The sequence below is a fragment of the Ascaphus truei genome, chromosome 20 (assembly GCF_040206685.1).
Source record: "Ascaphus truei isolate aAscTru1 chromosome 20, aAscTru1.hap1, whole genome shotgun sequence".
In the NCBI taxonomy this organism is placed as follows: Eukaryota; Metazoa; Chordata; class Amphibia; order Anura; family Ascaphidae; genus Ascaphus; species Ascaphus truei.
Window position 1 is genome coordinate 26263364 of NC_134502.1, and position 24669 is coordinate 26288032.

The 24669-nt window shown below is 57.1% G+C and overlaps 1 protein-coding gene across 1 annotated transcript; it reads right to left on the reverse strand.

The window, feature by feature from the left end:
• Nucleotides 1-1201: 1201 nt before the first annotated feature.
• On the reverse strand, nucleotides 1202-20531 carry EPOR (erythropoietin receptor). Its single transcript, XM_075577537.1, has 8 exons — nucleotides 19817-20531; nucleotides 16497-16623; nucleotides 14993-15162; nucleotides 13684-13835; nucleotides 13051-13204; nucleotides 3621-3708; nucleotides 2931-3018; nucleotides 1202-2813 (listed from the first exon to the last, which is right to left on the reverse strand). Exons 1-8 carry the CDS (start codon nucleotides 19944-19946, stop codon nucleotides 2214-2216), a joined length of 1509 nt encoding a protein of 502 aa, XP_075433652.1. The 5' UTR covers nucleotides 19947-20531; the 3' UTR covers nucleotides 1202-2213.
• Nucleotides 20532-24669: the final 4138 nt, after the last annotated feature.

Below are 24669 nucleotides of genomic sequence, written 5' to 3' on the forward strand. Positions count from 1 at the left end.
CAATGCAACCCTACGGGCCGTTTTTCCGACGGCGGAATGCGTTATCCGACGGCGGAATGCGTTATCCGACGGCGGAATGCGTTATCCGACGGCGGAATGCGATATCCGACGGCGGAATGCGTTATCCAACGCTCACCGCCACTGATTAACATGGGACTCACTTTACAGCGGTTTCACTATCCAACGCTACTTCCAGAACGGGTTCCCTTGGATAACCGAGGACAGCCTGTACTGGGCTCCTCATGGTCGCGTTGGTTGTAGTCGGACTTGTAAATTCTGGTGTCTCTTGGTAAGATGCTACTCTCCACGTGTCTGGACACGGTAATACCTCTGCGTCCAGTGATGGTTGGGCATAACACGTACCATCCCAATGACCCGTTTGCCGTCAGAAAGCGTATCGCACAGCAGATGCTAATGCCAATTATTGACTATGGAGACATAGTATATGGCTCGGCACCTCAAACCCACCTTAGCAAACTTGACACCCTCTACAATTCAATTTGTCGTTTTGTTCTCCAATGCAACTACAACACACATCACTGCGAAATGCTCAAAGAACTAGAGATTGGTCATCACTTGAGTCAAGGCGCAAAGTTCACCTTTCCTGTCTTGCCTTTAAATTCTTCATGGGCAAGCTACCCAGCTACCTGAACAAGCTCCTCACCCCTACCACTTGCAGCACTTATCACCTGAGATCTGACTCCAAAAGACTGTTCATGGTCCCAAGGTTCAGCAAAGTATCCGGCCGTTCCTCCTTCTCCTTCCGTGCACCCCAAAACTGGAACAACCTACCAGCGACTCTCACATCCACCACCAGTCTAAGTTCTTTCATAACTAAGGCTGTCTCACATTTTAATCTGGTCTGTAACTGTTACATACGCCTACAATATACATCTTCTCTAACTGTGCATGCAATGTATTGTATATAATGTATACCCTGTTCATTTATGTAACTGTATTTGTAACCATGTATTATTTGTCATATTAACTATGTCCGGGACATACGTGAAAACGAGAGGTAACTCTCAATGTATTACTTCCTGGTAAAACATTTTATAAATAAATAAATTCTTCTTAAGGTGCGGGAACAAGAGAAGGGCTGAGAGAAAAAGGCTAGCTCCGTTTATAGGGCCGAGCCTGCCTCGTATATTTCACATATAGAATTTGAAAAGATGCAGAAACACCACAAGATGAAAAAAAAAAATATCCTAATTCTTTTATTACAAAATGTATATTAAAAAAAAGGCGCTTTGTATAACCCCCGTCGGTGGGTGTCACACGCGTGTGGTCCTAGCGGTATATAAAAAGCAGCGTTGCTGAGTGTTGAAGGGGCAGATCTATTAACAGGGGGAGGGGGAAACCCCACAAAGTCCTTCCTTTTGTACATAGGTGGGTTTCAGCTCTATACAGGGGGACGGTGTGGTAGTAAGAAGTACTAGAGTGTCAGCTCTTGGGTTTCACTGTGTTTTCTATGGGAGGGAGGCAGTGACTTTACCCCAGTACTGGAGGGGAGGGAGGTGTTAAGGGGGCCTTTTTAAGGCAATGAATAAAAAGCAGTGGTGCCGAGTATCACACCTTGACCACAGTGTGTATATACAGATATATACATGGCAGTATACAGCTCTCTTGCATTATTACAGTGTCTAGAAAACAATATTCTTATTTAAATTGTCCCCAAATGCCCCTAAATCTCTTATGTGCCCCGGCACCCCTCCTTTCCTTCTCTCACTCCCCCTCTTACGCTCTACCGCCCTCTCTTTCTGCGCCCCCCACTCTCTCATTCCCTTGGTCTCCCCTCTCTCTACCCCACCTCCCTCCCTCTTTCCCCATCCTTCGCTCTCTCTTCCCCACCACGCTCTCTCTTCCCCACCTCGCTCTCTCTTTCTCACACTCTCTCTCCCCCTCTATTCCTTCTCCCCCCTTTCCCCATCCCTCTCTCTCTCTTACCCACCACGCTCTCTCTTTCTCACACTCTCTCCCCCTCTCTTCCTTCTCCCCCCTTTCCCCATCCCTCTCTCTCTTCCCCACCACGCTCTCTCTTCCCCACCTTGCTCTCTCTCTCTCACTCCCCCTCTTTCTTCCTTCTCCCCCCCTCTCTTTCTCTCCGATCTCCCTCCCCATCTTTCTCTCCACCTCCATCTGTCTCTCTCCCCTCCCCTCTTTATCCCCCTCCTCCCCCTTTCAGCCCTCCCCCCCCCCCCCCCCCCCGGCGGTCAGCACTGGGAGTAGACGGGGGGTGGAAGGTGAGGGTTGAGGCTGTTCTGGTAGAGGTTGGGGGGCGGCGGGAGAATGTACCCCTCGGAGTCAGACATGGGGAGGTAGGCGTACTTCAGGGCGGACCTGGGGGGAGGGGGGCGAGGTTTGGGGGAGAGGAGCCCCTCAACGTTCTCCAGGATCGTGTACTCGAAGCTGGAGGTCGGACTTTCCTTCCCCTCCTGGGACGTTTGGTAATCGTCTCTGGGAACCTCCACCCTGGGAGCCTCCCCCAAGGGGGACTCTTCCCTTGGTGCGTCTATCTGCCCGTTTTCCCACCTCCCTGCCTCCCCCTGGCCGGACTCCCCACTGGGAACCTCCAACGGGCGGTCCTCCCCCCTGGTAACCTCCATCCATTGCAGGAAGCCACCCCCCAGCCCCGGGGCGCGGGGCAACAGATTCTCATCCAGATCCACGTAGCCATCCTTGGGGGGCAAGTGGGGGGAGGAGCGGGGCAACGCCGGGAGCTCCGACAGGACCTCCAGGGTAGAGGAGGCGTCTTCGTGGAAGAGGTGCCTGGAGATCCAGATGAGGTAGGAGTCCGCCTGGCCGAGCCACAGCTGCGGGTGAAGAAGAAACACGAGTGGATGAGCAGGAGGAGGAAGGTGGGGGGCGGGAGGGGGAGGTAACGGGGGAGGGGGAGGTAACGGGGGGGGCAGGTAGGGCAATTACTTTACCTTGAAGTTGCCTTTGTGGATTGTGAAGAGACCATGGAAGTGACTATCCGGGGTGGGAACCTCAGGCCAGACCTTGTGTTTTAGGAACCTACAGAGAAAAATGGGGCGGGGGGTGTGATCTTATAAGGGGGGGTTTGTTGCAACAGGTTCCTCCAATAATAAAGGGCAGGTCGGGGCTGTGAGGAGATGTTCTTTGAAGGGGGGGGGTGTTCTTATAACGGGGTCCCACCATAAGGGGCAGGTCGGGGCTGTGAGGAGATGTTTTTATAAGTGGAAGAGGTGGTGGTGGGGGGGGGGGGGGGGTGTTCCTATAACAGGGGTTCCCCCTCCATAGGAACGGGCAGGTCGGGGCTGTGTGGAGATGTTCTATTAAGGTGGGTGTTCTTATAACGGGGAGGAGGGGGCAGGTCCGGGATGTGAGGAGGGGGAGGTGTTCCTATAACAAGGGTCCCCCCCCCATAGGAAGGGGCAGGTCGGGGCTGTGTGGAGATGTTCTATTAAGGGGGGTGTTCTTATAACAGGGGGACCCCCCCCCCATAGGGGACAGGTCGGGGATGTGAGGAGGGGAAGAGGGGGAGGTGTTCCTATAACAAGGGTCCCGTTCTCCCCCCCCCCCTTAGGAACGGGCAGGTCGGGGCTGTGAGGAGATGTTCTTATAAGAGGGGGGCTGTGGTTACTGGGGTTCCTTACCTGCGGTGGCTCAGGGTGAGTATTAAGATGGCCGTCACAGGGATCAGACCCGCGAGAATAAATAACAGGAGGTGCAGCGGGTCCAGGTCTAGCAAAGAGGGGGAGAGCGCTCAGTGACTGCCCTCTACCCTCTCCCCCACCTCTCTTTCTACTGCACTCCCCCCACCTCTCTTCCTACTGCACTCCACTACCTCTTCCTACTGCACTCCCCCACCTCTCTTCCTACTGCACTCCCCCACCTCTCTTCCTACTGCACTCCCCCACCTCTCTTCCTACTGCACTCCCCCCACCTCTCTTCCTACTGCACTCCCCCCCCACCTCTCTTCCTACTGCACTCCCCCACCTCTCTTCCTACTGCACCCCCACCTCTTCCTACTGCACCCCCACCTCTTCCTACTGCACTCCCCCGCCTCTCTTCCTACTGCACTCCCCCCGCCTCCCTTCCTACTGCACTCCCCCACCTCTCTTCCTACTGCACTCCCCCACCTCTCTTCCTACTGCACCCCCACCTCTTCCTACTGCACTCCCCCACCTCTCTTCCTACTGCACTCCCCCCGCCTCCCTTCCTACTGCACTCCCCCACCTCTCTTCCTACTGCACTCCCCGTCTCTCTTCCTACTGCACTCCCCCCGCCTCTCTTCCTACTGCACTCCCCCCGCCTCTCTTCCTACTGCACTCCCCCCCACCTCTCTTCCTACTGCACTCCCCGTCTCTCTTCCTACTGCACTCCCCCGCCTCTCTTCCTACTGCACTCCCCCCGCCTCCCTTCCTACTGCACTCCCCCTGTCTCTCTTCCTACTGCACCCCCACCTCTTCCTACTGCACCCCCACCTCTTCCTACTGCACTCCCCCACCTCTCTTCCTACTGCACTCCCCCACCTCTCTTCCTACTGCACTCCCCCACCTCTCTTCCTACTGCACTCCCCCCGCCTCTCTTCCTACTGCACTCCCCCACCTCTCTTCCTACTGCACTCCCCCCACCTCTCTTCCTACTGCACTCCCCCACCTCTCTTCCTACTGCACTCCCCCGCCTCTCTTCCTACTGCACTCCCCCACCTCTCTTCCTACTGCACTCCCCCACCTCTCTTCCTACTGCACTCCCCCACCTCTCTTCCTACTGCACTCCCCCACCTCTCTTCCTACTGCACTCCCCCCGCCTCTCTTCCTACTGCACTCCCCCGCCTCTCTTCCTACTGCACTCCCCCACCTCTCTTCCTACTGCACTCCCCCACCTCTCTTCCTACTGCACTCCCCCCGCCTCTCTTCCTACTGCACTCCCCCACCTCTCTTCCTACTGCACTCCCCCCGCCTCTCTTCCTACTGCACTCCCCCCCACCTCTCTTCCTACTGCACTCCCCGTCTCTCTTCCTACTGCACTCCCCCTGTCTCTCTTCCTACTGCACTCCCCCGCCTCTCTTCCTACTGCACTCCCCCCGCCTCCCTTCCTACTGCACTCCCCCACCTCTCTTCCTACTGCACTCCCCCACCTCTCTTCCTACTGCACTCCCCCCACCTCTCTTCCTACTGCACTCCCCCCACCTCTCTTCCTACTGCACTCCCCCACCTCTCTTCCTACTGCACTCCCCCACCTCTCTTCCTACTGCACTCCCCCACCTCTCTTCCTACTGCACTCCCCCTGTCTCTCTTCCTACTGCACTCCCCCACCTCTTCCTACTGCACTCCCCCCACCTCTTCCTACTGCTCTCCCCCGCCTCTCTTCCTACTGCACTCCCCCCGCCTCCCTTCCTACTGCACTCCCCCACCTCTCTTCCTACTGCACTCCCCCACCTCTCTTCCTACTGCACTCCCCCGACCTCTCTTCCTACTGCACTCCCCCCGCCTCCCTTCCTACTGCACTCCCCCACCTCTCTTCCTACTGCACTCCCCCACCTCTCTTCCTACTGCACTCCCCCCACCTCTCTTCCTACTGCACACCCCCACCTCTCTTCCTACTGCACTCCCCCCGCCTCTCTTCCTACTGCACTCCCCCCGCCTCTCTTCCTACTGCACTCCCCCCGCCTCCCTTCCTACTGCACTCCCCCACCTCTCTTCCTACTGCACTCTCCCCACCTCTCTTCCTATTGCACTCCCCCACCTCTCTTCCTACTGCACTCCCCCACCTCTCTTCCTACTGCACTCCCCCCACCTCTCTTCCTACTGCACTCCCCCCACCTCTCTTCCTACTGCACTCCCCCACCTCTCTTCCTACTGCACTCCCCCACCTCTCTTCCTACTGCACTCCCCCACCTCTCTTCCTACTGCACTCCCCCCACCTCTCTTCCTACTGCACTCCCCCCACCTCTCTTCCTACTGCACTCCCCCCGCCTCTCTTCCTACTGCACTCCCCCCGCCTCTCTTCCTACTGCACTCCCCCTGTCTCTCTTCCTACTGCACTCCCCCACCTCTCTTCCTACTGCACTCCCCCACCTCTCTTCCTACTGCACTCCCCCACCTCTCTTCCTACTGCACTCCCCCCGCCTCTCTTCCTACTGCACTCCCCCCGCCTCTCTTCCTACTGCACTCCCCCCCACCTCTCTTCCTACTGCACTCCCCGTCTCTCTTCCTACTGCACTCCCCCTGTCTCTCTTCCTACTGCACTCCCCCACCTCTCTTCCTACTGCACTCCCCCACCTCTCTTCCTACTGCACTCCCCCACCTCTCTTCCTACTGCACTCCCCCTGTCTCTCTTCCTACTGCACACCCCCACCTCTCTTCCTACTGCACTCCCCCACCTCTCTTCCTACTGCACTCCCCCCACCTCTCTTCCTACTGCACTCCCCCACCTCTCTTCCTACTGCACTCCCCCCGCCTCTCTTCCTACTGCACTCCCCCACCTCTCTTCCTACTGCACTCCCCCCACCTCTCTTCCTACTGCACTCCCCCACCTCTCTTCCTACTGCACTCCCCCCGCCTCTCTTCCTACTGCACTCCCCCACCTCTCTTCCTACTGCACTCCCCCCACCTCTCTTCCTACTGCACTCCCCCCACCTCTCTTCCTACTGCACTCCCCCCACCTCTCTTCCTACTGCACTCCCCCACCTCTCTTCCTACTGCACTCCCCCACCTCTCTTCCTACTGCACTCCCCCTGCCTCTCTTCCTACTGCACTCCCCCGACCTCTCTTCCTACTGCACTCCCCCGACCTCTCTTCCTACTGCACTCCCCCACCTCTCTTCCTACTGCACTCCCCCGCCTCTCTTCCTACTGCACTCCCCCACCTCTCTTCCTACTGCACTCCCCCACCTCTCTTCCTACTGCACTCCCCCCGCCTCTCTTCCTACTGCACTCCCCCCGCCTCTCTTCCTACTGCACCCCCACCTCTTCCTACTGCACTCCCCCACCTCTCTTCCTACTGCACTCCCCCCACCTCTCTTCCTACTGCACCCCCACCTCTTCCTACTGCACTCCCCCACCTCTCTTCCTACTGCACTCCCCCACCTCTCTTCCTACTGCACTCCCCCCACCTCTCTTCCTACTGCACTCCCCCCACCTCTCTTCCTACTGCACTCCCCCGCCTCTCTTCCTACTGCACTCCCCCACCTCTCTTCCTACTGCACTCCCCCACCTCTCTTCCTACTGCACTCCCCCCGCCTCTCTTCCTACTGCACTCCCCCACCTCTCTTCCTACTGCACTCCCCCACCTCTCTTCCTACTGCACTCCCCCACCTCTCTTCCTACTGCACTCCCCCACCTCTCTTCCTACTGCACTCCCCCCACCTCTCTTCCTACTGCACTCCCCCCGCCTCTCTTCCTACTGCACTCCCCCCCACCTCTCTTCCTACTGCACTCCCCCCCACCTCTCTTCCTACTGCACTCCCCCACCTCTCTTCCTACTGCACCCCCACCTCTTCCTACTGCACTCCCCCACCTCTCTTCCTACTGCACTCCCCCTGTCTCTCTTCCTACTGCACTCCCCCACCTCTTCCTACTGCACTCCCCCCACCTCTTCCTACTGCACTCCCCCGCCTCTCTTCCTACTGCACTCCCCCCGCCTCCCTTCCTACTGCACTCCCCCACCTCTCTTCCTACTGCACTCCCCCACCTCTCTTCCTACTGCACTCCCCCACCTCTCTTCCTACTGCACTCCCCCACCTCTCTTCCTACTGCACTCCCCCACCTCTCTTCCTACTGCACTCCCCCACCTCTCTTCCTACTGCACTCCCCCACCTCTCTTCCTACTGCACCCCCACCTCTTCCTACTGCACTCCCCCACCTCTCTTCCTACTGCACTCCCCCACCTCTCTTCCTACTGCACTCCCCCACCTCTCTTCCTACTGCACCCCCACCTCTTCCTACTGCACTCCCCCCGCCTCCCTTCCTACTGCACTCCCCCACCTCTCTTCCTACTGCACTCCCCCACCTCTCTTCCTACTGCACTCCCCCGACCTCTCTTCCTACTGCACTCCCCCCGCCTCCCTTCCTACTGCACTCCCCCCACCTCTCTTCCTACTGCACTCCCCCCGCCTCCCTTCCTACTGCACTCCCCCACCTCTCTTCCTACTGCACTCCCCCACCTCTCTTCCTACTGCACTCCCCCACCTCTCTTCCTACTGCACTCCCCCACCTCTCTTCCTACTGCACTCCCCCGACCTCTCTTCCTACTGCACTCCCCCCGCCTCCCTTCCTACTGCACTCCCCCCGCCTCTCTTCCTACTGCACTCCCCCCGCCTCCCTTCCTACTGCACTCCCCCCGCCTCCCTTCCTATTGCACTCCCCCGCCTCTCTTCCTACTGCACTCCCCCACCTCTCTTCCTACTGCACTCCCCCCACCTCTCTTCCTACTGCACTCTCCCCACCTCTCTTCCTACTGCACTCCCCCCGCCTCTCTTCCTACTGCACCCCCACCTCTTCCTACTGCACTCCCCCACCTCTCTTCCTACTGCACCCCCACCTCTTCCTACTGCACCCCCACCTCTTCCTACTGCACTCCCCCCGCCTCCCTTCCTACTGCACTCCCCCACCTCTCTTCCTACTGCACTCCCCCACCTCTCTTCCTACTGCACTCCCCCACCTCTCTTCCTACTGCACTCCCCGTCTCTCTTCCTACTGCACTCCCCCCGCCTCTCTTCCTACTGCACTCCCCCCGCCTCTCTTCCTACTGCACTCCCCCGACCTCTCTTCCTACTGCACTCCCCCCGCCTCCCTTCCTACTGCACTCCCCCGCCTCTCTTCCTACTGCACTCTCCCCACCTCTCTTCCTATTGCACTCCCCCACCTCTCTTCCTACTGCACTCCCCCCGCCTCTCTTCCTACTGCACTCCCCCACCTCTCTTCCTACTGCACTCCCCCCACCTCTCTTCCTACTGCACTCTCCCCACCTCTCTTCCTACTGCACTCCCCCCGCCTCTCTTCCTACTGCACCCCCCCACCTCTCTTCCTACTGCACTCCCCCGACCTCCCTTCCTACTGCACTCCCCCCGCCTCTCTTCCTACTGCACTCCCCCACCTCTCTTCCTACTGCACTCCCCCCACCTCTCTTCCTACTGCACTCCCCCCACCTCTCTTCCTACTGCACTCCCCCACCTCTCTTCCTACTGCACTCCCCCACCTCTCTTCCTACTGCACTCCCCCACCTCTCTTCCTACTGCACTCCCCCACCTCTCTTCCTACTGCACTCCCCCACCTCTCTTCCTACTGCACTCCCCCACCTCTTCCTACTGCACTCCCCCCACCTCTTCCTACTGCACTCCCCCGCCTCTCTTCCTACTGCACTCCCCCCGCCTCCCTTCCTACTGCACTCCCCCACCTCTCTTCCTACTGCACTCCCCCACCTCTCTTCCTACTGCACTCCCCCGACCTCTCTTCCTACTGCACTCCCCCCGCCTCCCTTCCTACTGCACTCCCCCAACTCTCTTCCTACTGCACTCCCCCACCTCTCTTCCTACTGCACTCCCCCAACTCTCTTCCTACTGCACTCCCCCCGCCTCTCTTCCTACTGCACTCCCCCTGTCTCTCTTCCTACTGCACTCCCCCGCCTCTCTTCCTACTGCACTCCCCCCGCCTCCCTTCCTACTGCACTCCCCCACCTCTCTTCCTACTGCACTCCCCCCACCTCTCTTCCTACTGCACTCCCCCCACCTCTCTTCCTACTGCACTCCCCCACCTCTCTTCCTACTGCACTCCCCCTGTCTCTCTTCCTACTGCACTCCCCCACCTCTTCCTACTGCACTCCCCCACCTCTTCCTACTGCACTCCCCCCGCCTCTCTTCCTACTGCACTCCCCCCGCCTCTCTTCCTACTGCACTCCCCCACCTCTCTTCCTATTGCACTCCCCCTGTCTCTCTTCCTACTGCACTCCCCCACCTCTCTTCCTACTGCACTCCCCCGCCTCTCTTCCTACTGCACTCCCCCCGCCTCCCTTCCTACTGCACTCCCCCCGCCTCTCTTCCTACTGCACTCCCCCCGCCTCTCTTCCTACTGCACTCCCCCCACCTCTCTTCCTACTGCACTCCCCCACCTCTCTTCCTACTGCACTCCCCCACCTCTCTTCCTACTGCACTCCCCCGCCTCTCTTCCTACTGCACTCCCCCCGCCTCCCTTCCTACTGCACTCCCCCCGCCTCTCTTCCTACTGCACTCCCCCCGCCTCCCTTCCTACTGCACTCCCCCCACCTCTCTTCCTACTGCACTCCCCCACCTCTCTTCCTACTGCACTCCCCCACCTCTCTTCCTACTGCACTCCCCCACCTCTCTTCCTACTGCACTCCCCCACCTCTCTTCCTACTGCACTCCCCCCACCTCTCTTCCTACTGCACCCCCACCTCTTCCTACTGCACTCCCCCACCTCTCTTCCTACTGCACTCCCCCACCTCTCTTCCTACTGCACTCCCCCCACCTCTCTTCCTACTGCACTCCCCCACCTCTCTTCCTACTGCACTCCCCCCACCTCTTCCTACTGCACTCCCCCCGCCTCTCTTCCTACTGCACTCCCCCCGCCTCTCTTCCTACTGCACTCCCCCCGCCTCTCTTCCTACTGCACTCCCCCACCTCTCTTCCTACTGCACTCCCCCCACCTCTCTTCCTACTGCACTCCCCCCGCCTCTCTTCCTACTGCACTCCCCCACCTCTCTTCCTACTGCACTCCCCCACCTCTCTTCCTACTGCACCCCCACCTCTTCCTACTGCACCCCCACCTCTTCCTACTGCACCCCCACCTCTCTTCCTACTGCACCCCCACCTCTTCCTACTGCACTCCCCCCGCCTCTCTTCCTACTGCACTCCCCCCGCCTCTCTTCCTACTGCACTCCCCCCCGCCTCTCTTCCTACTGCACTCCCCCACCTCTCTTCCTACTGCACTCCCCCCACCTCTCTTCCTACTGCACTCCCCCCACCTCTCTTCCTACTGCACTCCCCCACCTCTCTTCCTACTGCACTCCCCCACCTCTCTTCCTACTGCACCCCCACCTCTTCCTACTGCACTCCCCCCGCCTCTCTTCCTACTGCACTCCCCCCGCCTCTCTTCCTACTGCACTCCCCCCGCCTCTCTTCCTACTGCACTCCCCCACCTCTCTTCCTACTGCACTCCCCCACCTCTCTTCCTACTGCACTCCCCCCGCCTCTCTTCCTACTGCACTCCCCCACCTCTCTTCCTACTGCACTCCCCCCACCTCTCTTCCTACTGCACTCCCCCCACCTCTCTTCCTACTGCACTCCCCCCGCCTCTCTTCCTACTGCACTCCCCCACCTCTCTTCCTACTGCACACCCCCACCTCTCTTCCTACTGCACTCCCCCCGCCTCTCTTCCTACTGCACCCCCACCTCTCTTCCTACTGCACTCCCCCTGTCTCTCTTCCTACTGCACTCCCCCACCTCTCTTCCTACTGCACTCCCCCACCTCTCTTCCTATTGCACTCCTCCACCTCTCTTCCTACTGCACTCCCCCACCTCTCTTCCTACTGCACTCCCCCCACCTCTCTTCCTACTGCACTCCCCCCACCTCTCTTCCTACTGCACTCCCCCCACCTCTCTTCCTACTGCACTCCCCCCGCCTCTCTTCCTACTGCACTCCCCCACCTCTCTTCCTACTGCACTCCCCCACCTCTCTTCCTACTGCACTCCCCCCACCTCTCTTCCTACTGCACTCCCCCACCTTTCTTCCTACTGCACACCCCAACCTCTCTTCCTACTGCACTCCTCCACCTCTCTTCCTACTGCACTCCCCCACCTTTCTTCCTACTGCACTCCCCGTCTCTCTTCCTACTGCACTCCCCCACCTCTCTTCCTACTGCACTCCCCCACCTCTCTTCCTACTGCACTCCCCCCGCCTCTCTTCCTACTGCACTCCCCCACCTCTCTTCCTACTGCACTCCCCCGCCTCTCTTCCTACTGCACTCCCCCACCTCTTCCTACTGCACTCCCCCCGCCTCTCTTCCTACTGCACTCCCCCACCTCTCTTCCTACTGCACTCCCCCCACCTCCCTTCCTTCTCTCTTTCTCCTTCACTCCCCCATCTCTCTTGCCTCTCTCTCCTGCACTCCCCACCTCACTTCCCTCTCTCTTTCTTCTTCACCTCTCTTCCCCCTCCTTCACTTCCCCACCTCTCTTCCTTCTCTCTCTCCTTTATTCCCCCACCTCTCTCCTTCACTCCCCCACCTCTCTTCCCTCTCTCCTTCACTCCCCCACCTCTTCCCTCTCTCCTTCACTCCTCCACCTCTCTCCTTCACTCCCCCACCTCTCTTCTCTCCCTCTCTCTCTCCTTCACTCCCCCACCTCTCTTCTCTCCCTCTCTCTCTCCTTCACTCCCCCACCTCTCTTCCCTCTCTTTCTCTCCTTCACTCCCCCACCTCTCCTTCACTCCCCGACCTCTCCTTCACTCCCCCAACTCTCCTTTACTCCCCCAACTCTCCTTCACTCCCCCAACTCTCTTCCCTCCCTCTCCCCCCCCCCAACCTCTCTTCCCTCTCGCTTTCTCCTTCACTCCACCTCATTCTTTGTCTCTCCCCATCCTCTTTCCTGCTCCCCCCTTTTCTCTTCCCCATCCCTCCCCCCGTTTCTCTTCTCCCTGCTTCCCCTCGTTCCCTGACGCTTCCCTCTGCCCCCTCCCCTCTTTCCCTCTGCCCCCCCCTCTTTCCCACCTTTCTCTCCCTCTCTTCTCCCCCCCCTTCTCCGCTGGTCTCTTCCCTTTTTTCTCCCTCCCTTCTTTCTCTACTTATCTCAACCTCTCTTCTCTTCACCCCCAGACTCTTCCCTTCTCTCCCCCCCCCATTTTTCTCACTACTTTTCTCCCCCTCCCTCTTCTGTCCCCACCCAGAATCTTCCCTTCTCTCCCCCCCATCCCTCTCTCACCCCCCCATCCCTCTCTCACCCCCCCCCCATCCCTCTCTCACCCCCCCCATCCCTCTCTCACCCCCCCTATACCTCTCTCCCCCCCTATACGTCTCTCCCCCTCCTATCTCTCCCCCCCCAGCCCTCTCTCCCCCCCACCCCTCTCACCATTAGACGTCTCTATGGTAACGGGCAAACTCCATTCACTCCAGTAACTCTTGTAACTCACTCCGTCTGCCCTCGCTCTCACTGTGAGTGAGTACTGAGTGTGAGCGCTGAGCCCAGTGAGGAGGAACTCAGCCTTCCCCGCCTCAACCTCTGCCTGCAACAAGAGCAGTGATGCTGAGTATCTTTATACACTGATAATAAACACGCTGCGCTGTATAATGATGCTGAGTATCTATACACTGATAATGAGCACGCTGCGCTGTATAATGATGCTGAGTATCTATACACTGATAATGAGCACGCTGCGCTGTATAATGATGCTGAGTATCTCTATACACTGATAATGATCACGCCGCGCTGTATAATGATGATGAGTATCTCTATACACTGATAATGAACACGCCGCGCTGTATAATGATGCTGAGTATCTCCATACACTGATAATGAACACGTTGCGCTGTATAATGATACCGAGTATCTCTATACACTGATAATGAACACGCTGCGCTGTATAATAATGCCGAGTATCTCTATACACTGATAATGAACACGTCGCGCTGTATAATGATGCCGAGTATCTCTATACACTGATAATGAGCACGTCGCGCTGTATAATGATGCCGAGTAGCTTACAGTCTGGACGCCGGACTCTGCGGTTGAGTAGTTGATCTGATACAGGATCTCTTTGTCCAGGAGCTCCATGTAGGGGGGGATCCAGGAGACCCGCACCCCCCACGGCTTCTTCCTCTCCTCAACTGACACATTGGTGGGGGGCTCCAGGAAAACTGAGGGGGGAGAGGGGGCAATATACATATATACACTGGTTCCCCCTCTCCCTGAATTGTATCTGTGTCCCTCTGTATATTAGAGTGTAAGCTCTGCGGGGCAGGATTCCCTTCTCCCAATGGTTCCTCCTCTCCCTGTATTGTATCTGTGTGCCTCTGTATATTAGAGTGTAAGCTCTGCGGGGCAGGATACCCTTCTCCCAATGGTCCCTCCTCTCCCTGTATTGTATCTGTATCCCTCTGTATAATAGAGTGTAAGCTCTGCGGGGCAGGATTCCTTTCTCCCAATGGTTTCTCCTCTCCCTGTATTGTATCTGTGTACCTCTGTATATTAGAGTGTAAGCTCTGTGGGGCAGGATTCCCTTCTCCCAATGGTCCCCCTCTCCCTGTATTGTATCTGTGTCCCTCTGTATATTAGAGTGTAAGCTCTGCGGGGCAGGATTCCCTTCTCCCAATGGTCCCTCTTCTCCCTGTATTGTATCTGTGTCCCTCTGTATATTAGAGTGTAAGCTCTGCGGGGCAGGATTCCCTTCTCCCAATGGTTCCTCTTCTCCCTGTATTGTATCTGTGTCCCTCTGTATATTAGAGTGTAAGCTCTGCGGGGCAGGATTCCCTTCTCCCAATGCTTCCTCTTCTCCCTGTATTGTATCTGTGTCCCTCTGTATATTAAAGTGTAAGCTCTGCGGGGCAGGATCCCCCTCTCCCTGTATTGTACCTGTGTCCCTCTGTATATTAGAGTGTAAGCTCTGCGGGGCAGGATTCCCTTCTCCCAATGGTCCCTCCTCTCCCTGTATTGTATCTGTGTCCCTCTATATATTAGAGTGTAAGCTCTGTGGGGCAGGATTCCCTTCTCCCAATGGTCCCTCCTCTCCCTGTATTGTACCTGTGTCCCTCTGTATATTAGAGTGTAAGCTCTGCGGGGCAGGATTCCCTTCTCCCAATGGTTCCTCCTCTCCCTGTATTGTACCTGTGTCCCTCTGTATATTAGAGTGTAAGCTCTGCGGGACAGGATTCCCTTCTCCCAATGGTTCCCCCTCTCCCTGTATTGTACCTGTGTCCCTCTGTATATTAGAGTGTAAGCTCTGCGGGGCACTGTGTGACACGGTCACTGGTCCTGATGGCGGGGTGAGGGACAGGAGGGGACGTGTGTAACTTACCCACATGATCCATGAAGAATTGCCGCTCGTAAACCTTGGTATTGTGACTCTCACACACCCGGACTGTGATGAGAGTGAATAAGGCGATGTCAATGATTGGGAAGTCACACACGTGCCACACGGTGTCACCAGTCACTGTCCTCAGGTCACAGGACTTGTTATGATCCCCACTACAGAAAGAGAGCAGACTGTCACCCTGCGGGGGGAGGGACAGACTCCATGTCCCATAGCTCCCTCCTGTCTGTGTCACTGTGTCACCCTGCGGGGGGAGGGACAGACTCCATGTCCCATAGCTCCCTCCTGTCTGTCACTGTGTCACCCTGTGGAGGGAGGGACAGACTCCATGTCCCATAGCTCCCTCCTGTCTGTGTCACTGTGTCACCCTGCGGGGGGAGGGTCAGACTCCGTGTCCCATAGCTCCCTCCTGTCTGTGTCACTGTGTCACCCTGCGGGGGGAGGGGCAGACTCCATGTCCCATAGCTCCCTCCTGTCTGTGTCACTGTGTCACCCTGCGGGGGGAGGGACAGACTCCGTGTCCCATAGCTCCCTCCTGTCTGTGTCACTGTGTCACCCTGCGGGGGGAGGGACAGACTCCATGTCCCATAGCTCCCTCCTGTCTGTGTCACTGCGTCACCCTGCGGGGGGAGGGACAGACTCCATGTCCCATAGCTCCCTCCTGTCTGTGTCACTTTGTCACCCTGCGGGGGGAGGGACAGACTCCGTGTCCCATAGCTCCCTCCTGTCTGTGTCACTGTGTCACCCTGCGGGGGGAGGGACAGACTCCATGTCCCATAGCTCCCTCCTGTCTGTGTCACCCTGCGGGGGGAGGGACAGACTCCATGTCCCATAGCTCCCTCCTGTCTGTGTCACTGTGTCACCCTGCGGTGGGAGGGACAGACTCCATGTCCCATAGCTCCCTCCTGTCTGTGTCACCCTGCGGTGGGAGGGACAGACTCCGTGTCCCATAGCTCCCTCCTGTCTGTGTCACTGTATCACCCTGCGGGGGGAGGGACAGACTCCATGTCCCATAGCTCCCTCCTGTCTGTGTCACTGTGTCACCCTGCGGGGGGAGGGACAGACTCCGTGTCCCATAGCTCCCTCCTGTCTGTGTCACTGTGTCACCCTGCGGGGGGAGGGACAGACTCCGTGTCCCATAGCTCCCTCCTGTCTGTGTCACCCTGCGGGGGGAGGGACAGACTCCATGTCCCATAGCTCCCTCCTGTCTGTGTCACCCTGCGGGGGGAGGGACAGACTCCATGTCCCATAGCTCCCTCCTGTCTGTGTCACTGTCTCACCCTGCGGGGGGGGGGACAGACTCCGTGTCCCATAGCTCCCTCCTGTTTGTGTCACTGTCTCACCCTGCGGGGGGAGGGACAGACTCCGTGTCCCATAGCTCCCTCCTGTCTGTGTCACTGTCTCACCCTGCGGGGGGAGGGACAGACTCCGTGTCCCATAGCGCCCTCCTGTCTGTGTCACTGTGTCACCCTGCGGGGGGCGTACTCACTCTAGCTGGTAATAGAAGGTGTACATTGCGTTTTCTGCTCTGCTGCTCTCCCAAAAGCAGACGAGATTCAGCAGATTCCATGTGAAGCAGAACGGTTTCTCTGAGTCTGCCTGGATCAGCTCAGACACTGAAGGGAAACAAAAAAAAACGAGGTGCCTTATTGCCCCTGTAATATGTTATTGCAGTAACCCGCCTCCTGAGTGCCTTATTGCCCCTGTAACATGTTATTGCAGTAACCCGCCTCCTGAGTGCCTTATTGCCCCTGTAACATGTTATCGCAGTAACCCGCCTCCTGAGTGCCTTATTGCCCCTGTAACATGTTATCGCAGTAACCCGCCTCCTGAGTGCCTTATTGCCCCTGTAACATGTTACTGCAGTAACCCGCCTCCTGAGTGCCTTATTGCCCCTGTAACATGTTATCACAGTAACCCGCCTCCTGAGTGCCTTATTGCCCCTGTAACATGGTACTGCAGTAACCCGCCTCCTGAGTGCCTTATTGCCCCTGTAACATGTTATTGCAGTAACCCGCCTCCTGAGTGCCTTATTGCCCCTGTAACATGTTATTGCAGTAACCCGCCTCCTGAGTGCCTTATTGCCCCTGTAACATGTTACTGCAGTAACCCGCCTCCTGACTGCCTTATTGCCCCTGTAACATGTTATCGCAGTAACCCGCCTCCTGAGTGCCTTATTGCCCCTGTAACATGTTATTGCAGTAACCCGCCTCCTGAGTGCCTTATTGCCCCTGTAACATGTTATTGCAGTAACCCGCCTCCTGAGTGCCTTATTGCCCCTGTAACATGTTACTGCAGTAACCCGCCTCCTGAGTGCCTTATTGCGACTGTAACATCATAATAGTAATTACAGCAACACACGTGCAATGCTCACACCCACCATTCTACACATAATATATACTATATAAACAACACACAAGTTACACACGCCCCCCCCCCCCCCCGCCCTCTGTGCGTCTGGCGTTGTAGATAAGAGAGTTATGACATAAGCATGTCCCGGTCACACTGTGTTACATGCTTTCTCGGGACTGGGCCACATGTTCTGTAAACATCGAGACAAACAGAATTACAAACAGATCGATGTGTATATCCCCCCCCCCCCGTACTTATAACGGTTATTAGTGAAATAGTGAGTTGTTGTCTTAAGTACAATAGCCGCAGCGCGCCGATAATGCACAAGGTGGGCTGTCCCGTTTCCTTGCGGGATCACATAATTCAATCCGCTGCTTCTGTATCTGGGTCTGACTAACGGCGGTCCGAGAATGACCGCTTCTACGTGGGACTGACCCTTTAACCCATTACACACGTCCCTGTCATTAGGTCACTTTGCTTCTACGTGGGATTGACCCTTTAACCCATTACACACGTCCCTGTCATTAGGTCACTTTGCCCCTACGTGAGACTGACCCTTTAACCCATTACACACGTCCCTGTCATTAGGTCACTTTGCCCCTACGTGGGACTGACCCTTTAACCCATTACACACGTCCCTGTCATTAGGTCACTTTGCCCTTATGTGGGACTGACCCTTTAACCCATTACACACGTCCCTGTCATTAGGTCACTTTGCTTCTACGTGGGACTGACCCTTTAACCCATTACACACGTCCCTGTCATTAGGTCACTTTGTCCCTATGTGGGACTGACCCTTTAACCCATTACACACGTCCCTGTCATTAGGTCACTTTGCCCCTACGTGGGACTGACCCTTTAACCCATTACACACGTCCCTGTCATTAGGTCACTTTGCCCCTACGTGAGACTGTCCCTTTAACCCATTAAACACGTCCCTGTTATTAGGTCACTTTGCCCCTACGTGAGACTGACCCTTTAACCCATTAAACATGTCCCTGTCATTAGGTCACTTTGCCCCTACTGTACGTGGGACTGTCCCTTTAACCCATTACACACGTCCCTGTCATTAGGTCACTTTGCCCCTACGTGGGACTGACCCTTTAACCCATCACACACGTCCCCGTCATTAGGTCACTTTGCCCCTACGTGAGACTGTCCCTTTAACCCATTAAACACGTCCCTGTTATTAGGTCACTTTGCCCCTACGTGAGACTGACCCTTTAACCCATTAAACATGTCCCTGTCATTAGGTCACTTTGCCCCTACTGTACGTGGGACTGTCCCTTTAACCCATTACACACGTCCCTGTCATTAGGTCACTTTGCCCCTACGTGGGACTGACCCTTTAACCCATTACACACGTCCCTGTCATTAGGTCACTTTGCCCCTACATGGGACTGACCCTTTAACCCATTACACACGTCCCTGTCATTAGGTCACTTTGCTCCTACGTGGGACTGACCCTTTAACCCAATACACACGTCCCTGTCATTAGGTCACTTTGCCCCTACATGGGACTGACCCTTTAACCCATTACACACGTCCCTGTCATTAGGTCACTTTGCTCCTACGTGGGACTGACCCTTTAACCCATTAAACACGTCCCTGTCATTAGGTCACTTTGCTCCTACGTGGGACTGACCCTTTAACCCATTAAACACGTCCCTGTCATTGGGTCACTTTGCTCCTACGTGGGACTGACCCTTTAACCCATTACACACGTCCCTGTCATTAGGTCACTTTGCCCCTACGTGGGACTGACCCTTTAACTCATTACACATGTCCCTGTCATTAGGTCACTTTGCCCCTACGTGGGACTGCCCCTTTAACCCATTAAACACGTCCCTGTCATTAGGTCACTTTGCCCCTACGTGGGACTGACCCTTTAACTCATTACACACGTCCCTGTCATTAAGTCACTTTGCCCCTACGTGGGACTGACCCTTTAACCCATTAAACACGTCCCTGTCATTAGGTCACTTTGCCCCTACGTGGGACTGACCCTTTAACCCATTAAACACGTCCCTGTCATTAGGTCACTTTGCCCCTACGTGGGACTGACCCTTTAACCCATTACACACGTCCCTGTCATTAGGTCACTTTGCCCCCTACGTGGGACTGACCCTTTAACCCATTACACACGTCCCTGTCATTAGGTCACTTTGCCCCTACGTGGGACTGACCCTTTAACCCATTAAACACGTCCCTGTCATTAGGTCACTTTGCCCCTACGTGGGACTGACCCTTTAACCCATTAAACACGTCCCTGTCATTAGGTCACTTTGCCCCTACATGGGACTGACCCTTTAACCCATTACACACGTCCCTGTCATTAGGTCACTTTGCCCCTACGTGGGACTGACCCTTTAACCCATTACACACGAGAGAGAACACAGAAAGACGGGTCAACGTCACTTGAGGGGGTAGGTTACCATCCCACACGCCTGCACTCACCTGTGCGGAGGAGTTGGGCGGTTATATTTGGGGTTGACGTTCCTCTGGACAGAGGCCCCCATTGGACCAGCAGGAGTACGAGGGTCCCCCAGGTCCCGAGCCTGTAGGAGTGGGAACAGCGGATATCCATGGTGGGGTCCCCACAATATCTGCCTGGCGGTCTATACACAACGTGTCTACACTCTCTTTCTTTACACTCTGTCTGCTCTCTCCTATCTCCCTCTCTCTCTGTCTCCTATCTCATTCCCTCCCTCTCTCTCTCTCTTTCCTCTCTCCCCCCTGTCTCTGTCTATACACACTGTGCCTGATCTCTCTTTCTTTACACTCTGTCTGCTCTCTCCTATCTCTCTCTCTCTGCCTGTCTCCCTCTCTTTCTCTCCCTCTCTCTCCTTTTCTCTCTCCCCCCTGTCTCTTTTTCTTCTCTTGTTTTGTCCTTCTCTCCCTAGGCAGCGTGTCTCTTATCTGCTGTTACTTTATCTCCTCTCTCTCTGTCCCCCTCTCTCTCTCTGTCTGTCTGTCTCTGTCCCCCCCTCTCTCTCTGACTGTCTCTCTCTCACTCATATTCTCTCTCTTGTTACTTTGGCTTCCTTGTTCTCTAACCATTGTCCTGTCCCCATGTCCCTCTCTCTGATCTTTCCATGCATTGTCCTGCCCCACTCTCTCACTGTCCCCTCTCTCCTGCCCTCTCTCACTGTCCCCTCTCTCACTGTCCCCTCTCTCCCGCCCTCTCTCACTGTCCCCTCTCTCCCGCCCTCTCTCCCGCCCTCTCTCACTGTCCCCTCTCTCACTGTCCCCTCTCTCCCGCCCTCTCTCCCGCCCTCTCTCACTGTCCCCTCTCTCCCACCCTCTCTCCCGCCCTCTCTCACTGTCCCCTCTCTCCCACCCTCTCTCCCGCCCTCTCTCACTGTCCCCTCTCTCCCGCCCTCTCTCACTGTCCCCTCTCTCCCGCCCTCTCTCACTGTCCCCTCTCTCCCGCCCTCTCTCACTGTCCCTCTCTCCCGCCCTCTCTCACTGTCCCCTCTCTCCCGTCCTCTCTCACTGTCCCCTCTCTCACTGCCCCACTCTCTCACTGTCCCCTCTCTCACTGTCCCCTCTCTCACTGTCCCCTCTCTCCCACCCTCTCTCACTGTCCCCTCTCTCACTGCCCCACTCTCTCACTGTCCCCTCTCTCACTGTCCCCTCTCTCACTGTCCCCTCTCTCACTGTCCCCTCTCTCCCGCCCTCTCTCACTGTCCCCTCTCTCCCGCCCTCTCTCACTGTCCCCTCTCTCACTGCCCCCTCTCTCACTGTCCCCTCTCTCACTGTCCCCTCTCTCCCGCCCTCCTCACTGCCCCACTCTCTCCCACCCTCTCTCACTGTCCCCTCTCTCACTGTCCCCTCTCTCACTGTCCCCTCTCTCACTGTCCCCTCTCTCACTGTCCCCTCTCTCCCGCCCTCCTCACTGCCTCACTCTCTCCCACCCTCTCTCACTGTCCCCTCTCTCACTGTCCTCTCTCTCACTGTCCCCTCTCTCACTGTCCCCTCTCTCCCGCCCTCTCACTGTCCCCTCTCTTCCGCCTTCTCACTGTCCCGTCTCCCACCCTTTCTCACTCTCTCCCTCCCTCTCTCACTGTTCCCTCTCTCCCACCCTTTCTCACTGTCCCGTCTCCCACCCTTTCTCACTCTCTCTCCCCCCTCTCTCTCCCACTATCCCGCCCTCTCTTTCCCCCCTCTCACACTATCCCCCCTCTCTCCCTCCCCTCTCTCTCACACTATCCCCCCTCTTTCCCGCACTCTCACACTATCCCCCCTCTCTCTTCTCTCACACTATCCCACCCTCTCTCACTACCCCCCCTTCTCACTATCCCCCCTCTCTGCCGCCCTCCTTTCCTTCCCTCACACTCTCCCCCTTTCTCTCCCTTCTCTATCCCTCTCTCACTCTTTTCCCTCCTCTTCTTCCCTCCCCCCTTCTCTGGCTCTTCCCCCTCTCGCGCTCTCTCCCCCCTCTCGCGCTCTCTCCCCTCTCTCTCTCCCTCCCCACGTCTCTCCCTATCCCCCCTCTCTCCCCCCACTGTCCCTCCTCCGTCTCCCTTTCTCCCCCCTCTCTGTCTCTCCCTATCCCTCCCACCCTCCCCCCAATGCCTCTGTCTCTCCCTCTCCCCCTTCTATCTGTCCCTCTCCCCCCCTCTCTGTCTTCCTCTCTCCACTCTCTGTCTCCCCCTCTCTCCCCGCAGGAATAGCAGAGGCTGGGTAACGACACACTAGAATCAGCCTCTCCCCACCCCCCCCCATCCCTTATCTCTCCTTGCAGGCGCTGTCCCTCCCAAACCTCACAGCCAACCCGTTGCCGGCATCCATTTTCTGTTCCCGCCACTAAGACAGCTTGCCGTTAACCCCTGCCGTGCTGGGGGGAGGGAGGGCTTTCCTCCTAGGGACAGATCTGGGGGTGAGAGATAAGGGGTCCAGGGGGGGGGGGGGGGCAGTTGTTTTGAGAAGAATAATCACGTCGGATCTATTTACAAATTTGGACACGCAGAGTGAGAACGTAACCCCTGTATAGTGCAGCCCGTATCCCCTGTATAGTGCACCCTGTATAGTGCACCCCGTATCCCCTGTATAGTGCGCCCCCGTATCCCCTGTATAGTGCACCCCGTATCCCCTGTATAGTGCGCCCCCGTACCCCCTGTATAGTGCGCCCCCGTATCCCCTGTATAGTGCACCCCGTATCCCCTGTATAGTGCACCCCGTATCCCCTGTATAGTGCGCCCCCGTACCCCCTGTATAGTGCACCCCGTATCCCCTGTATAGTGCGCCCCCGTATCCCCTGTATAGTGCGTCCCCGTATCCCCTGTATAGTGCGTCCCCGTATCTCCTGTATAGTGCGTCCCCGTATCTCCTGTATAGTGCGTCCCCGTATCTCCTGTATAGTGCGTCCCCGTATCTCCTGTATAGTGCGTCCCCGTATCTCCCTGTATAGTGCGTCCCCGTATCCCCTGTATAGTGCGTCCCGTATCCCCTGTATAGTGCGTCCCCGTATCCCCTGTATAGTGCGTCCCGTATCCCCTGTATAGTGCGTCCCCGTATCCCCTGTATAGTGCGTCCCCGTATCCCCTGTATAGTGCGTCCCCGTATCCCCTGTATAGTGCGTCCCCGTATCTCCTGTATAGTGCGTCCCCGTATCCCTGTATAGTGCGTCCCCGTATCTCCTGTATAGTGCGTCCCCGTATCCCCTGTATAGTGCGTCCCGTATCCCCTGTATAGTGCGTCCCCGTATCCCTGTATAGTGCATCCCCGTATCTCCTGTATAGTGCGTCCCCGTATCCCCTGTATAGTGCGTCCCCGTATCTCCTGTATAGTGCGCCCCCGTACCCCCTGTATAGTGCGCCCCCGTATCTCCTGTATAGTGCGCCCCCGTATCTCCTGTATAGTGCGCCCCGTATCCCCTGTATAGTGCGTCCCCGTATCTCCTGTATAGTGCGTCCCGTATCCCCTGTATAGTGCGTCCCCGTATCCCCTGTATAGTGCGTCCCCGTATCCCCTGTATAGTGCGTCCCCGTATCCACTGTATAGTGCGTCCCCGTATCCCCTGTATAGTGCGTCCCCGTATCCCCTGTATAGTGCGCCCCCGTATCTCCTGTATAGTGCGCCCCGTATCTCCTGTATAGTGCGTCCCCGTATCCCCTGTATAGTGCGTCCCCGTATCCCCTGTATAGTGCGTCCCCGTATTTCCTGTATAGTGCGCCCCCGTATCTCCTGTATAGTGCGTCCCCGTATCCCCTGTATAGTGCGTCCCCGTATCCCCTGTATAGTGCGTCCCCGTATCTCCTGTATAGTGCGTCCCTGTATCTCCTGTATAGTGCGCCCCCGTATCTCCTGTATAGTGTGTCCCGTATCCCCTGTATAGTGCGTCCCCGTATCCCCTGTATAGTGCGCCCCCGTATCCCCTGTATAGTGCGTCCCCGTATCTCCTGTATAGTGCGCCCCGTATCCCCTGTATAGTGCGCCCCCGTATCCCCTGTATAGTGCGTCCCCGTATCCCCTGTATAGTGCGCCCCCGTATCTCCTGTATAGTGCGCCCCCGTATCTCCAGTATAGTGCGTCCCTGTATCTCCTGTATAGTGCACCCCGTATCCCCTGTATAGTGCGCCCCCGTATCCCCTGTATAGTGCGTCCCCGTATCTCCTGTATAGTGCGCCCCCGTATCCCCTGTATAGTGCGTCCCCGTATCCCCTGTATAGTGCGTCCCTGTATCTCCTGTATAGTGCGCCCCCGTATCCCCTGTATAGTGCGCCCCCGTATCCCCTGTATAGTGCGTGCCCGTATCTCCTGTATAGTGCGTCGCCGTATCCCCTGTATAGTGCGCCCCCGTATCCCCTGTATAGTGCGTCCCCGTATCCCCTGTATAGTGCGTCCCCGTATCTCCTGTATAGTGCGCCCCCGTATCTCCTGTATAGTGCGTCCCCGTATCTCCTGTATAGTGCGTCCCCGTATCCCCTGTATAGTGCGTCCCTGTATCTCCTGTATAGTGCGCCCCCGTATCCCCTGTATAGTGCGCCCCCGTATCCCCTGTATAGTGCGTCCCCCGTATCCCCTGTATAGTGCGTCCCCGTATCTCCTGTATAGTGCGCCCCGTATCCCCTGTATAGTGCGTCCCCGTATCCCCTGTATAGTGCGTCCCGTATCCCCTGTATAGTGCGTCCCCGTATCCCCTGTATAGTGCGCCCCCGTATCCCCTGTATAGTGCGTCCCCGTATCCCCTGTATAGTGCGTCCCCGTATCTCCTGTATAGTGCGCCCCCGTATCCCCTGTATAGTGCGCCCCCGTATCCCCTGTATAGTGCGTCCCCGTATCCCCTGTATAGTGCGTCCCGTATC

What these genes read in the sequence shown, in the direction of transcription:
- EPOR (XM_075577537.1), bottom strand. Translation starts at nt 19,946, where the DNA reads ATGGATATCCGCTGTTCCCACTCCTACAGGCTCGGGACCTGGGGGACC. An exon ending in ACCTTCTATTACCAGCTAGA is followed by an intron (nt 15,163 to 16,496) that starts GTGAGTACGCCC and finishes CTCTTTCTGTAG; the next exon opens with TGGGGATCATAACAAGTCCT. An exon ending in CAGAGTCCGGCGTCCAGACT is followed by an intron (nt 13,205 to 13,683) that starts GTAAGCTACTCG and finishes CTCTTGTTGCAG; the next exon opens with GCAGAGGTTGAGGCGGGGAA.